Genomic DNA, 14,648 nt, shown 5'->3' on the forward strand with positions numbered 1-14,648 from the left:
AGTTAGAAAATTGTCAGAGAAATCTCTATAATGTGAGTGCATATATATAGGCATATATTCTTTCTCTTTCTTGAGAGAATAGAGAGAATAAGAATTCAAGTAAAAGCTTTGCTCAGTCTAAAGCCATTTACATAAGGAAAGGCAATCCTTTTTAGTCCTGGATGATGTGCTATTTAAAGAGCTTTTACATAATTATTACTTTTAAGGTGCAGCTCATCTTGTTTTTTAACCTCCTCCTTACCAGAAAGTCTTTGACTGGTATATGCCATGGGATTTGCACTGCTGTGATGGCTCCAATATAGAATCCATAGCATGCTGTGACTGAGAGATTGGTGTTGGGAGGAGTGCTTTGGGTTTCTGGAGAACTGGGCTGATTTTTCAATCGGCTACAGACTCTTTTTCCATTGGTGTGCTGCACCTCAGTGATGATGATGCAGGTCTTTTGGGGGAGAGAATTGCTAGAGGGTTGGAGGAGGTTTTAAACTAGGCATGGGGGGATGGGTGCAGTAAGGGTTTTCGTGGAAGACCGGTTAACTGAGTTAGTGGGCATAGTAAAGGAAAATGGCGGAGAAGATTTGTTTGAGGGAACTGTTGAGGACAGGGAGGACCACGTATGTCTGTTAAGCATAACGGAATAGGACCTTGGAGTCCTTGTAGACAATAAACTTTGCTATAGCAAGCAATGCCAGTCAGCAGCTTCAAGGGCTGTATTAAAACTAGCATAGGTTCGCGGAAGGAGGGTGTTAAACACCTTCAGTTCTTTACGCTAAGATTCGGCGCAGGCAAATTAACACGCTTGTCTAGGAGTGGAGGGATGCGCGACAATGCGCCTGTGCCAAATCTTAGCACAAAGAACTGAAGACATCTGACAGAGGGGGTTATTCTTCCACTTTACAGAGTGGTTTCCAACATTCAAATGGGATATTATTCAATTGTAGAGGGTCCAGACAAGGGCAACTAAGCTTGTAAAAGATATGGAGTCTTATATAAGTCTAAGTTGTGAAGAAAAGACTGATGAAGTTGGGGTTGTTTATGGTGTACAAGAGGCGCCTAAGGGATGATATGATAACTATGTATAAAGTTATTGTATATTAATCTCTATAATGCTTTATTTACCAATAGGTCCTTCCAGTTGACACAAGGGCATCCATTGTAATTAGAAGAAAGGAGGTTCCATCTAAATATTCAGAAAGATGTTTTTTTTGTTTTTTTTTTTTACAGTAAGAGCTGTAAAGTTCTGGAATTCTCTCCCTGAATCAGTTGTACTAGTTAGATACATTAGATAGCTTTAAGAAGGGGTTGGATGGCTTTTTAGCAAGTGAGGGAATACAGGGATATGGAAGAGAGCTCATAGTACAAGTTAATCCAATAATTTTTTTCCCTCTGAGGCAAATTGGAGAGGCTTCAGGAGGGTTTTTGTCTTTCTCTGGATCAACTAACAGTTAGGCAAGTGATATATAGACATAAAAGGTTGAAGTTGATGGGTGTTTCTTTTTTTTCAACCTAATTTACTATGTTACAATGTTAATGGCCTAGAACTCTCATTTAAATAAGTTGTTTCTGTACAATACGACTTGGAACTATAGGTTAATACATAAGTGGCAAATTTAGGCAGGGAATCTGGAAAACACAACTACAAACTTTTCTCCATTGAAATGTGTATGCCTAACATGAAAGAATTGTATTCCATGTGTGCATAGTACATATGCTCATGTGACCATTTCATGAAAATTTTAAAAAAAACAACCCCCAGAGTTTGCAGTTTTTTGCTATTCAAGAAAAAAAACACAGTGATAAACAAGAACATGAATATACATGAGAATATTCATAACTTCGAATAGTCTGTATTTGTTAAAGAAAAAAGAAAAAACCTGAAAAAAAGTTGCTTTAAAAAACTCGACAAGTAAAAGCTGACAAGGTTAAATACTGTATAAGGTTAAATATATTCAATGGGAATAGTCTTTAATAGTCAACTTAATTTATTTTGCCAGTTCATGTAAACATTCAGCCCCGGATTTGTAGCAAGGCCACAAAGGCCCGGGCCTAATGCGGCTAAATTTTAGGGGTGGCATGCCGCCTAGCCGCACACTGAGGCATATGGGAAATGCAGAGTTCCCCAGCGCTATGGCACGCACTTGTGCATGGAGGGGGAGTGGTGCACGCCGATATCGGGTGCTAGAACCCAGAGGCCTCGGGGCTCCAGGGAGAGAAATCCGGTGCTGTAAACATTCAGTTTTTTTTAGCCTTATAACAATGAATATAACAATGTGATTCTTGCAGGCATGCAACTTTTAATTCAGAAAAACAACACATGCGGGAATGTTCTTTCGCTTTTTTGTTAAATAAGCTAGTGTTGAACCAACAAAGTTGTGCAAGTTTCGTCACTTTTTTTTTTTTTTGCGCTGGCAGTTCTTTTTCCAATGATCCCAAAAGTAAGTAATTAATTAGACCTCCACATACTGCCTGATGGTCTTCCACTATTCTGACATTTTTTGTATATTTTATGTTTCTATGGTCTGGAGTTTCCTCTTCCTTTTCTCTTTTTGTTTATATTTATAGTGTTCCTCTTTTGGGGTCATTTTACTGTGTAAAGATTTTTCCTTCTTTGTGTCAAAACAAATAAGAACATTGCATAATGTATGAAAAGAACATGTTTTTGTCTCTAGATTTGTACATGCAATTGTTCATTAGCTGTAATTGCATAAAGAGTGCTTTTTTTAGACAACTCGTACAAGGAATATACAATTTCCCACCTATATAACTAATATCAAAGTGCTATAACCCTAATACTTTTTTTTTTTTTTTACATATTGGTGTGTTTATTTAGGGACACGTTTATTAAAAATATGTATTTAATTTTGAAAACAACTATTTGGTGTAACACAACATACCTATTTTTAAAACTGAGGAGTTTGGCCAAGTCCAGTGAAGCATACTGGAAGAATCTGGTGCAAATAGTAAACTTGCTTAGAAACAGGTTTAGTCAGTAAAATTGATCTTAATCTTTAGACAGCTTTACTAGCCATGTCATTTTTATGGAACTTTTCTAGACTTGGGCAGAGTAAGTTACTACTTGTGGCATCGAAGCTGTTTCTCAGCATATTAACTTTGCTGTTTGTTTTTTCAACAAAAGTGTATTTGTACATCATTTTTACCGTTAAATATATACAGCATGCCCCTTAGAAATGTACAAACATCCTTTTACATAGAACTTTTCTTATTTAATTCCATATTAGACACCAGAACTATCCCACAATAAAAGGCATCAAGTTTCCCAGGTGCGGTAACCCATATCTTTCAGTATATGCTACCTGCAGAATGACTGCTGCAACTGGGCAAATGTAGTGCAATTACATAACCTCTTCGGGGCTTCTTTAGAACTTTTTGATTTACAAGATGTGCATTTTCCAGTGCATCATCTTGTAAACTGTATAGTCAGAATATACCATTTTTAACATATAGGGACAGAAACCGAGCATTGTTTTGGGCACTGGTTCCCAAGCCGTGGGTGCTTTTAGCTTCTCTCCTTTTTAATAAGCTTTCAATAAAAGAAATTACATTTTATAAGTAAGGCTTGATCATTTATAGGGATGGGGCTAATTAAGGAAACTGGAAATGTTGGATATTTCAACAGCTTCTATTAATGAAAAACAAGAGAATGGAGAACTGATGTTTAGAATTGAACCTGAAAGTTAAGGTGCTAGGAGTGAATCTTTAGAATGAGCTTGAGGGATTTTGAAAGTTGCAGCAATGTTGTCCGTGACATGCTGGGCGTTGTGCATAGCAATATGAATACTAGGAGGGATAACTTCTCATTAATGTATTATGAGGAGGACACCACCCCCCCCCTAAATTATTTTCAGGCTATTTTAAAGTTCTGTGATTTTTATAAAAAACAGCTTGTGTGTGATTTTGTGCTGTTTTTTTTCCATGTGGTCTTTGGTGACTTGTAATAAACTACAGTAAGGACTCATTGTCCTCTGTATTAATTGCTAACAAACGAGTTCTTCTAATGTTCACCTTATTGATAGGTCTCACTACCCCACAGAATGGGAATTTTGTCAGCACCAAACGGGGAAGGCGAGAAACTGCATATATGTATTGTTTTGTACTAGCATCCAGGGTTTGTTGGTGCATATGGAGTGCACCCTTTGCATTACATTGCTATTTTGCAATAGAAATAAAAATAGACATACATACATACATACATACATACATACATACATACATACATACATACATAACAGTACATCCTCTTGTATAAAAGCCTTACTCCTGGCATTCTTTTGGAGTGCTGGCAGGAAGGTGAAGTCATTCACACCTCCTGATCTTTTTCCTGTGGGTTTCTCTTACAATGGCAAGCAGCTGCTAACACCATTCCAATCACTGCGATGGTGCAACACTATTCTTAGACTCCTGACACCAGCTTATCGTTGCTGATTCTTTAATTACACGACTGTAACCAGTGCGAACAAATAGGATTAACCCGTATTCTGCAGGGCATGTTTAATTTGTGTTCTTGTAAGAATCACTTCCCTATTTTCTCTTTGCTTGTAGCAAATGAACATCTGGGCATATTTATTGCCAGACTCTCTATGCTGTTCAGTTGTTTGATATAATTGCTGTGGATGGGTCGTTTTAAATCACTGGGCTAATTTGCACCTGGGCTATTAGCCATGGCAACCAATCAGATGTTTTCTTTGACTTTTCTACCTGTTCATGGTTGAAAACCGTTAATCACTGGTTGGCTGCTATGGGTTACTACCCAGGTCCAAGTTTGCCAGTGTTTATAAATGAGTGTTTTGGGAAGACAATAGGGAATAATAGAGTAATAGAGGAAAGTGCACAACTGTACAAGAGGTATTGGTCATATATAATACCCTGGCATTCAATCATCATTCTTCATGCTGCTTTTTAAGCAAATATATTTTCATATTAGTAAATGGCATGTTGGGAGCCAAAGATTAATTTTTCAAAGGAAAGTAAGGCACATGTCAGTGCGCAAGTTTTAGGCACAATTCACAAGTAGCACAGCATTAGGTGCCTATAGATGCAGGAAGAAATTTCTAGGTCATGTTGTGCCTTGTACCCATAGCTCATAAGCCAGCTAAAAATGTTTTTTTCAAGATTTTTGCCAGTCAGTGGGGTTTGCTTTTTCAGCAGCTAGTTACTGGGGGCTGTTACATTCACCTTCATTTAATTGTCTGTACTCTGTATATCTGTTCTACTAAAGTCAAACCTTTTATTTTCATGCTCCCAATTTATTTTCCATAAATTACTTATATAAAAATTCCCGAGATTCATTTCATTGTAACCTTTTTTTTTTAATTTCAACACCATTTCCTGCAGCTGTAGTAATACACAAGAGCACCCAGGAGTGGATATTTTTAGGATATCCTCACATGAACTCAGGTAGCTGGGTAGTCAAGCAGAGGATTCCTACTGCTGCAGAAGAATAACCATTGCAATGCAATTCACCTATGCTTGTGATTGTACATTATAAACACGTAGGGTTGCTGGCTGTGCTACTTTATACAGTGGTACAGACCTGTGGAGTGTTTTATGCTGGTAAAATACTCTTACTGTGGTCTGTATTGAAAAGGGTTTAATGAACAAAATATTTATCCCTCTCCCCTTTCAAACATTTGCTAAATAGTTAACACCATTCTCGAGTAATTTTTGGTGTAGAAGATTTAGGCAAGTAAAGTCTGTTAGTACCGATATACGGTATTGGGTCTGCTCTTGACATGTTAAGAGAATTTACTAGGTCAGTTGTAAAATAAATTAATATTTGGGTTTAGATTGAGTTAACACTTTAAGTGCCAGGAAGCATTTATACTTTGCCAAGGTTAATAAGGCATTGGCGCATGGTCCAGATACACCTCTGCTATACATTTTATTGTGTAATTGGACCAGGAGAGTATGTGAAGGAGGACAAAGCAACACTGCTGTACCATTTAAATATTTCTGCACAGCTCTCCTTTTGAAATTAAAAAAAACAGTAGCATTTACCAGCTTTTTCCAGGTCATCTTATTACATTACTGTACTTCCATAACTGCTGTTGTGTTGCTTTGCCACTAATTTTGATGTGGTCACAACTAGACTTCATTGTATTGTGATTCTAAATTATAAGAAATTGGAATGACAAAATTTACTATGGGGGATTTACCAATAATAATATAATAAAAGAGCAAAGTATTTGGAAATTACATCGTTTACTGCTGTAAAAGATGCAGTGACAAAACCTGAGAGACACTGAATATAATATCCGTTTAAACCCTAGTTGTGTAATATAATCTAAAAATAGTAGTGCTTAGTAATTGCAGAAACAAATGATATAATTGGCTCATTTAATGTGAGTTCCTTTCATTGTGTGATGACAAAAATGTAGGCATTGCAGTTGCCAAAAGCATTATTTATTGCATGTAGTTCCCAAGACAATTATGAACAAGTAATGGAAGCAAACAATGGCTAAAAGTTAGTGTGTGTCTTTTACTTTCCACTCTTCTGGTTCCACAGCTGCCATTCTAGACCCTCAGTGTCTCAGGAGGGTTAGTGGTGCAAACTCGATTTATTTGTTGTTGAGGTTTATTTACAGCAGTAACAAATCTAGGTTTTGGCAAAACAATCGGCCCCTCTCCGTATTATTGCAAATATCTGTGTACTATTATTGCTTTCCATTAAATATTTTTTTCATATATTATTTAAACAAAATCAATCCTTAGCTGTTAATTTTGATGCAAAATGTTGAGAGCTCTATTTAGGAGCACCCCCTCCCCTCCACAATTTGGTACTCCAGATTTTGCAGAATTTAGTATTCACTGGCTCTCTCACTTCAACCACTAAGTGGCATAAGTACTCACAAAGTACAGAGGCCTCTTCAGAGTCAAAATTGTGCACGCATGCTGGTTACTTGCCATCATGAGAAATGTTTGGGGCCCCATACAAGTTATTTGTCTTCCAACGTATACAGCTGCAATATATGTTTATGGAAAACGTCTTGTTCCCAAAATTTAGGTGGGAATGTCTTTGCTGTAGGCCAAAGACGGCAGTGGTTTTAGATATTTTAAAACCCTCCATTTTAGATTAATAGTTATCTTATAATAGTTTGCAGTGTCGTTATACCCAATTTTAGATTTATCAGACAGGCTTTAGTTTCTTATTTATAGCAACTTACTGATTCTCCATTGTCATATGTTTCTAGGCAAAGTCTCAATTTTAAAGGAAGATCTGCAGCAGTACAACAACAGGGACACGTGGTTCCAGGTTCAACATGTGGATGCTGATTCAGAGGTTCAGGTGAGTTTTCTGTAATTAATTATTGGATGACCATGCCCAGACAGGTTGATGGCTTTGTGCAGCCATTGATCTTGCATGTTCTAAAATGCAAATAGGATCTGTTGTTTATACCCTATCTCTGTGCAATGGGTAATTTCGATCTTCCTCTCTCACCTTCTTCTTTTCTCAAACGTTGTTCCCTTTAACAAAAAATTTAACGGGAACTAAAATATTCCATAAAAAGCCTTTAAAATACTGTAGTGTTGGCAAATTTTTCTTTCCAGTCACTGACCTCTGCACCAAAAGTTGCACATGAGCTAAAGAGTGAAAGTATTAGGATACAAACAGTAGGTAAGGTCTTGTAAGAAAGTTTATAATAAGGAAATAATGTCTGTTGTTCTTCACTCTTAAGGCACCTGTGAGACATAAGTCTTTGAAAAAGCCTGAAGGCTATTTGCGGTTTCCTGGAATAACATGATCACAGATTGTATTATGCCAAAATTACAGGCTTGCAGGAGGCCAAAGACTTTTATGTAATGTTCTATGTGTATAAATAGTAACCTTAGTAAGAGAGAAACATTAGGTTTGCCCTTAATTACATGTTGATTCTCTTTGGGCACATGTGAGACACAGAAAGTCTTTGATTTCTTCTGATGTTTTAAACATATGACATGTCGGACAAGACTGAAAATCATGAGCATTGGTTTCTGTGTATAATTAAAAAATGAACATCGCTGTGTAATTTTCTGCATCAACCCATTTCATTTGAGCTTCAGGTTATATTTATACATTGTTATTGACAATCAAAAACAATATTCAGGAATGCTTTTCTGCTGACCTGCTGTATCATTGGAGACCTGCTGTTAAATGCCTAAGGTTACACCAGACAGTGGGCTAAACAGTTTTAATAGCAAACCAACGTGCGTTCTGAAACATTATAAAATACTAAATCAGTGTTTGGGATTTGGCTTTTCTCTTATCCAAGTGGATACTGAAATACTGTAAGTTAACAAAAAATGCATAAATATAACCAGTCACAAAGAGATTCTGTCACACTGAGTTATTCACAGTCTGTTCTGAAAAAATTATAATTTATAAATAGTCTTTTCATCTGTTGCCTGAGACTGGCTTTGGGAATTCTAGGGTAATAGGGTGACAGAATTTTTTTTGTCTTAGAATTTCTGGCTTCCTCAGCTTGCTAGCAAAAAATAACTGGTTTTTTTTTTTATCTTAAAGGGAATTAACTCCTCTTTGTGCCATGATTTAATTCAGTTGGGCATATGAAAAAAAAAAGTCATGATGTGTTGGGGTGTGGCAGACTGTGGGTAGGGAATATTACAGGCATTACCCAAATTTGATTACATAAGCTCCTGTCAGTACAGTCTCTAATGACAAGACTGTTACAAGTCAGTAAACACCTGATTTCCCATTTGTGGTACACACAAAAATGCCACCACATGGTAGTGGCATTCAATCAAGGCCAGTTTTCCTGTTTAGTTCTGGTTCACTTTGCAGACTTTCCTGGGTCCATCTGTCTTGTTTATCATGATATTTGATCTGATGCAGATTCATGTTTTTTCCAATCAATGGGATCAGACAGAATTTTTTTTAAAAAAGTCCATGCAGTGCCAGCTGAATTATGTTATTAATAACTTATTATTCTAACTGCTCTAGGCAGGCTGTGTTGCAGCCTATAGATATAGCCATATTGCATACAGACTTGATATATTCAACGTCCTTTCAGACCCTCTGCTTTATGCAGACTTTATGGGCTTTAGCATAAATGGGATAAAAGTGTCTACTGTGAACCTAGGCCCTTAAGGAAAGGTCTTGTCAGGTTACAGTAGTGTGTTTCTTGTAAGCTCTCATGTTGTGTGCAGTGAGAAGCACTGGAAAACTGTTTTTCTCCCTGCACGCTAATCTTGTAAGGGAAAATTAATTGGAAGTACTCTTGTGGTTAAGCTGCAGGCATGACTTGATATTGTTTGAAGCCTGCTGTTTACACAGGTGCTTTAGTGAATTAAACACCAAACTTATTGTCACTTGCAGGGCAAACTAAATGCAATCAGGTACTCTTAACTGGATTGCCTGTCTGAAAAATAAATGCTAGTGGTTGCTTATTATCAATTATCTTAACTATGTAAGGGTTATGGTATTCAATAGACTATTGCACTTTAACAATGTTAAATAACAGTGATCTCCCACTTGTTTTTGAGCATCAGTCACAGGGCAAGCACAATGTGCGGAGCTTCACATTGTAGTCATTGTGGGGTGACACTCATTGGTTTGATTGCTCACTACTCGACAACAGTGATCTAAATGCCCTAATTTGACATGTACTCTAAAAGTAAAAATAAAAAAGAGAAAAAATTCAACCATTGTCTCAGTATTGCTTCAAAGACCACACATTTCTGCCAGTTTAGCTTAATTTTTTTCCCCCAGACTAAGGGTTCTTACAGACAAGCGTTTTTAGCTGCGTTCTGGTTTCAGCCGCAGGGAAGAGCAGTAGTAGGCGCACTAAATTCTTTTCAATGGGGCTGTACTCACGCAGACGCATGTAAGCGCTGACTGCAGGAAAAATGTAAAAATGCTGCGTCCCAACCTACGTTTGTCGCTTACATGTGTCTGTGTGAGTACAGCCCCATTGAAAAGAATTCAGTGTGTCTACTGCGCTCCCCGTGGCTGAATGCATGAAACCAGAACGCAGGGGAGCGCAGCTAAAAACGCTTGTCTGTAAGAGCCCTAAAACTAGAAAATAAGCAGATATTTTGCAGATGCCATGCATGCTATAGTACATAATAAGGGATATTTTGAAGGGAAGGCTTCTCTTCATGATGTGAGGTCACTTAGTGCATTTTGTAATCCATGCTATGGGATTGAGTTTATGAATTTAATGATCACTTCACTGCTATAGAACCAGACTGGTACTGTGTGATTCAGCACTGGGCAGGCAGCAGGGGTGTAACTACAGAGGAAGCAGTCCCTGAGGCTACAGGGGGGCCTAGGGGGTACAGAGGACCCATGAGGCCCTAATTAATGAGCAATTTAAAGGGATACTGTCATGGGGGAAAATTTTTTTCCAAAATGAATCAGTTAATAGTGCTGCTCCAGCAGAATTCTGCACTGAAATCCATTTCTCAAAAGAGCAAACAGATTTTTTTATATTCAATTTTGAAATCTGACATGGGGCTAGACATATTGTCAATTTCCCAGCTGCCCCATGTCATGTGACTTGTGCTTTGATAAACTTCAATCACTCTTTACTGCTGTACTGCAAGTTGGAGTGATTATCACCCCCTCCCTTTTCCCCCCAAGCAGCCAAATACAAGAACAATGGGAAGGTAACCAGATAACAGCTCCCTAACACAAGATAACAGCTGCCTGGTAGATCTAAGAACAACACTCAATAGTAAAAACCCATGTCCCACTGAGACACATTCAGTTACATTGAGAAGGAAAAACAGCAGCCTGCCAGAAAGCATTTCTCTCCTGAAGTGCAGGCACAAGTCACATGACATGGGGCAGCTGGGAAATTAACAAAATGTCTAGCCCCATGTCAGATTTCAAAATTGAATATAAAAAAATCTGTTTGCTCTTTTGAGAAATGGATTTCAGTGCAGAATTCTACTGGAGAAGCACTATTAACTGATTCATTTTGAAAAAATTTTTTTTTCCCATGACAGTATCCCTTTAAACATATATTGGTAACATCGGCCAACCTCTGGATATTTTGGGAACTTAAAATTTATTTGCTGTGGGGCCTAATATCATTTATTTAAGCCACTGGCAAGCAGGCTATTTCCATAAAGCAGCTAAGACTAAAAGATTTGCAGCTCTAAGACTTTTTAACAATAAGGTTCTATAGAGTTTCCTCCCTGGGGGCTTTACTGCATTCAGTCCAGCCATCTGCGTGTTCTCTGTGTGTGTGTGCTGGCACACCAGGAGATTGACACTTGGTCAAGGTCACAAGAAGCTTTAAAACCGGGTCTCCAGATTGAGATCTATTGTTATCTTGTTATTTCTCCTTTGCATGTGTGTGCTGCGTGTGCTTAGCACATTGGAAGGCCATTAAGCAACCAATTAGACATAAATGTTTAGATGCTGTGGTTTCCTGCACTGGACAAATCCCCCCCATTTTTAAATTAACCCATTGCCCAATTCAGTACCCAATGCAACAAAATACATACAATTGGGGCAAAAGGATTGGTCATAAAAAAATATTCTTTTCTTCCAGCATGTGAACATTAAATGTTCTATCCTTGAAAAAGTTGCACAGTTTAGCACTGGGAAACTCCCTTTATTGGTTAGATAATAGTCAGTCTGTGCTGGCACATACTCAAACCATACAAATACTGTTTGGCTGACTGACTGGCTATATTTAGGAATAAAAGAAAGTCTGCCCACAACTTCTTCCAGTGCACAAACTACAGCCCAACCAATGGCAGAAATATATTTGCTTTCTTTGTAACTGATTGAAGATTTATGATTTCAGTACAAAAGCATTCCATGGGACCGATAAACTTGTACAACTATGTTAAGAACAATCCTAAACTAGGATAAATTACTTTTTTGTACTGTTACCTCTATACATCTACCTGCCTACATTTAAATGCCACACACCAGCTGTGATTCCTATTTGTGTGAAATGTCTAGTCTGAAAGGAAAAATGTAGGCCATAAATAAAAATTGGCCTGGGCCCAAAAAGCTTGACTTTCACATATATCTCATGTACAGTATATCTCATATTATATTTTAGCCAGTACATTGCTTTGGGGAGAAACAAAACATAAACTCTGAACTGCCGTTAATCACTTCCCTGTATAGTTAATTTGAGTTGCCGACAAGTTTTAGGCATTTCTGTAATGGTATGTTTTAGAAGTTAACACCAGATACTAGTACAATGATTATTTATATAGCACTGAATCCGCGCTTTACAAAAATTGTCCATCACTCACACCAGTCCCTGCCCCACTAGAGCTTACAGTTTAAAATCCCATCCGTGTGCACCTACATACATTAACTCTATGACCAGTGTCATCAGCAGCCAATAAGCCTGGATGTAAAGACTAAGAGCTGGCTAGCATAATATTGGAAGTTGATATGATGTCCCTTTACACTTGGATTTTTGGATTTATATGGATGGGGGTAAGGATGTTTGTGGTATATAAGGAATCACACCCTATTAATAGGACTTTGTGATATACTTTAATCTGTATAGACAGGTCGGTTATCCGTTCTGTGTTTTTTACATTACATACTCTGAAAAATACCTAAAGTTGCCCAAGTGCAATAACCCATATTACCCAATCAACAAGTAGAATTTACTGGTCACCTTTTATGCTTTTAATTACATATGGGAGCGTATTGTTTATATACATGTGCAGTACCCTGGATATCCCAATCTGTGCCTTGCTAGAGAGCAGGCACATTTATCCTGCTGTTTCCATTAGTCCTGAGAGAGTGTGTTCTTGTTGCACTATTGTGCAGTTTTGTGTGGCCTTTTTTCTCCCTTACTATAAATATTCAAGGACATTTGATTGAATGCTTGTAAACCCAGCCAGTAAATTGTATTTATCCAACATTGTTCATTGCTTACATCATTTTTTTTAATGCATCAGGTTTTTTTCTTTTCTATTTTTAATAGCATGGGAGGTTGCTAAGATGTTTAATTGCGTTTAGAACAGCAATGAATGTTGTAATAAAAAAAAGAATTTGGATTTCATGTTTAATTTGAAAAGGACTTTTATTATACAGCTTTTTATGTCTGGGTGACGGGTCGCCTTTAAGAGATTTTTTGCTATCCTGACACTTACTCTGTGGGAACCTGTCATATACCCACAATCTGATCAGCCCAGTATTGCCCACCACAAGGTGGACATATAGGGCAGAGACATGCTCATTTGGCGAGCAGATCTCTGTATGTATGGCCAGCTTCAAACATTTCAGCCATAAGTTCAGTGTTTGTGTGTTGTATCTTTGGACACCCTTGGGAGTGCTGCATTGTTACAGCCAATGAATAAAGTTGAATGGATGGTAGTGGAGTATTGCCAGAATTCTCATAGCACCCACCACACAAAATAATGGCAATGGCTCAGCCTGAGGAAAGGCACAAGGTAATGACTTTACCTGTTTGCTGGCAGGGCAGCTTCAGTGAGGTTTAATGCCCAGGGAACAGTATCTCTTTTAAGCAGGCAGCAGGTTTGATTCCCTGCAGTTTGTCTGAATGGAATGGCCCTTGTGTGAGACATTGAACTTGTGTGCAGCTTTGAGGTGACGAGTTGTTCCAATGAGAGAACCAGGAAATGACTAATGCGTCTTCAAATGATTCCCAAGTACAAATAGCTTTTTACAACATCTGCTATCTGTCTACTTGGTTGCCTTGGTCTCTGTGTGCCTGAAATAAACAGATCGCTTAGTTGCTCTAAACTTGAGCATTTGCTGGAAGTTCTCACAGGCAGGGTCATCTGACCTCTTGTGTGGGTCTCTTCTTATTTATTTTTTTATATAAAGTCAAAATGGTCTTCATCTTTTTTTACTGGTTAAAAAAGTTTTGCTTGTTCGTTTTGGAGCCTTTAAAATAGCATACAGTATATGCACCGTTGTAATGAAGTGAAAATTTAATTTGCATACATTGATTATCTGTTGCCACATGGTGCTTAGGACTCATGCCATAGAGTTAATAATCAGCCAACTTGCCCCTCCAGGTGTTATTGAATTGCATCTCTAAGTGGTAGAGAAGAACAGTTTGGACACCCTCCAACTCTTCCTGAGTTACTGCTAGGGTTGCTGGAAGTTTCCATGTTCTCCTATTGGAACACATATGGCAAGACTGTTTTGTTTTTTTTTTTGGTGTAAGGTTGCCCCAGCATGAGCACAATACATAGGCCTTGACATTAATATGTCTTAATTAAAACAATAGGCAAGTAGTTAATTTATCACAAGCCCTATTTATTGAGCTCAACTGAGTATTTTTCAAAAGAGCAAACAGATTTTGTTATATTCAATTTTGAAATCTGACATGGGGCTAGACATATTGTCAATTTCCCAGCTGCCTCCAGTCATGTGACTTGTGCTCTGATAAACTTCAATCACTCTTTACTGCTGTACTGCAAGTTGGAGTAATATCGCCCCCTCCCTTTCCCCCCCACCAGCAGCCAAACAACAGAACAATGGTAAGGTAACGAGATAGCAGCTCCCTAACATAAGATAACAGCTCCCTGGAAGATCTAAGAACAGCACTAAATAGTAAAAGCCAAGTCCCACTGAGACACATTCAGTTACATTAAGTAGGAATAATAACAGCCTGCCAGAAAGTAATTCCATCCTAAAGTGCAGACACAAGTCACATGACTGGGGCAGCTGGGAAACT

The 14,648-nt window shown here is 37.9% G+C and overlaps 1 protein-coding gene across 4 annotated transcripts in view; it reads left to right on the forward strand.

Moving 5' to 3' along the window:
• Positions 1-14,648, forward strand: part of rasa3.L (RAS p21 protein activator 3 L homeolog) — a 110,343-nt gene that overhangs the window by 46,892 nt on the left and 48,803 nt on the right. For all 4 annotated transcript variants that reach the window (XM_041581022.1, XM_018245126.2, XM_018245127.2 and 1 more), the window contains 1 exon segment: positions 7,206-7,300. In XM_041581022.1, coding sequence (XP_041436956.1) covers positions 7,206-7,300 — 95 coding nt within the window.

The sequence above is a fragment of the Xenopus laevis genome, chromosome 2L (assembly GCF_017654675.1).
Source record: "Xenopus laevis strain J_2021 chromosome 2L, Xenopus_laevis_v10.1, whole genome shotgun sequence".
NCBI lineage: Eukaryota > Metazoa > Chordata > Amphibia > Anura > Pipidae > Xenopus > Xenopus laevis.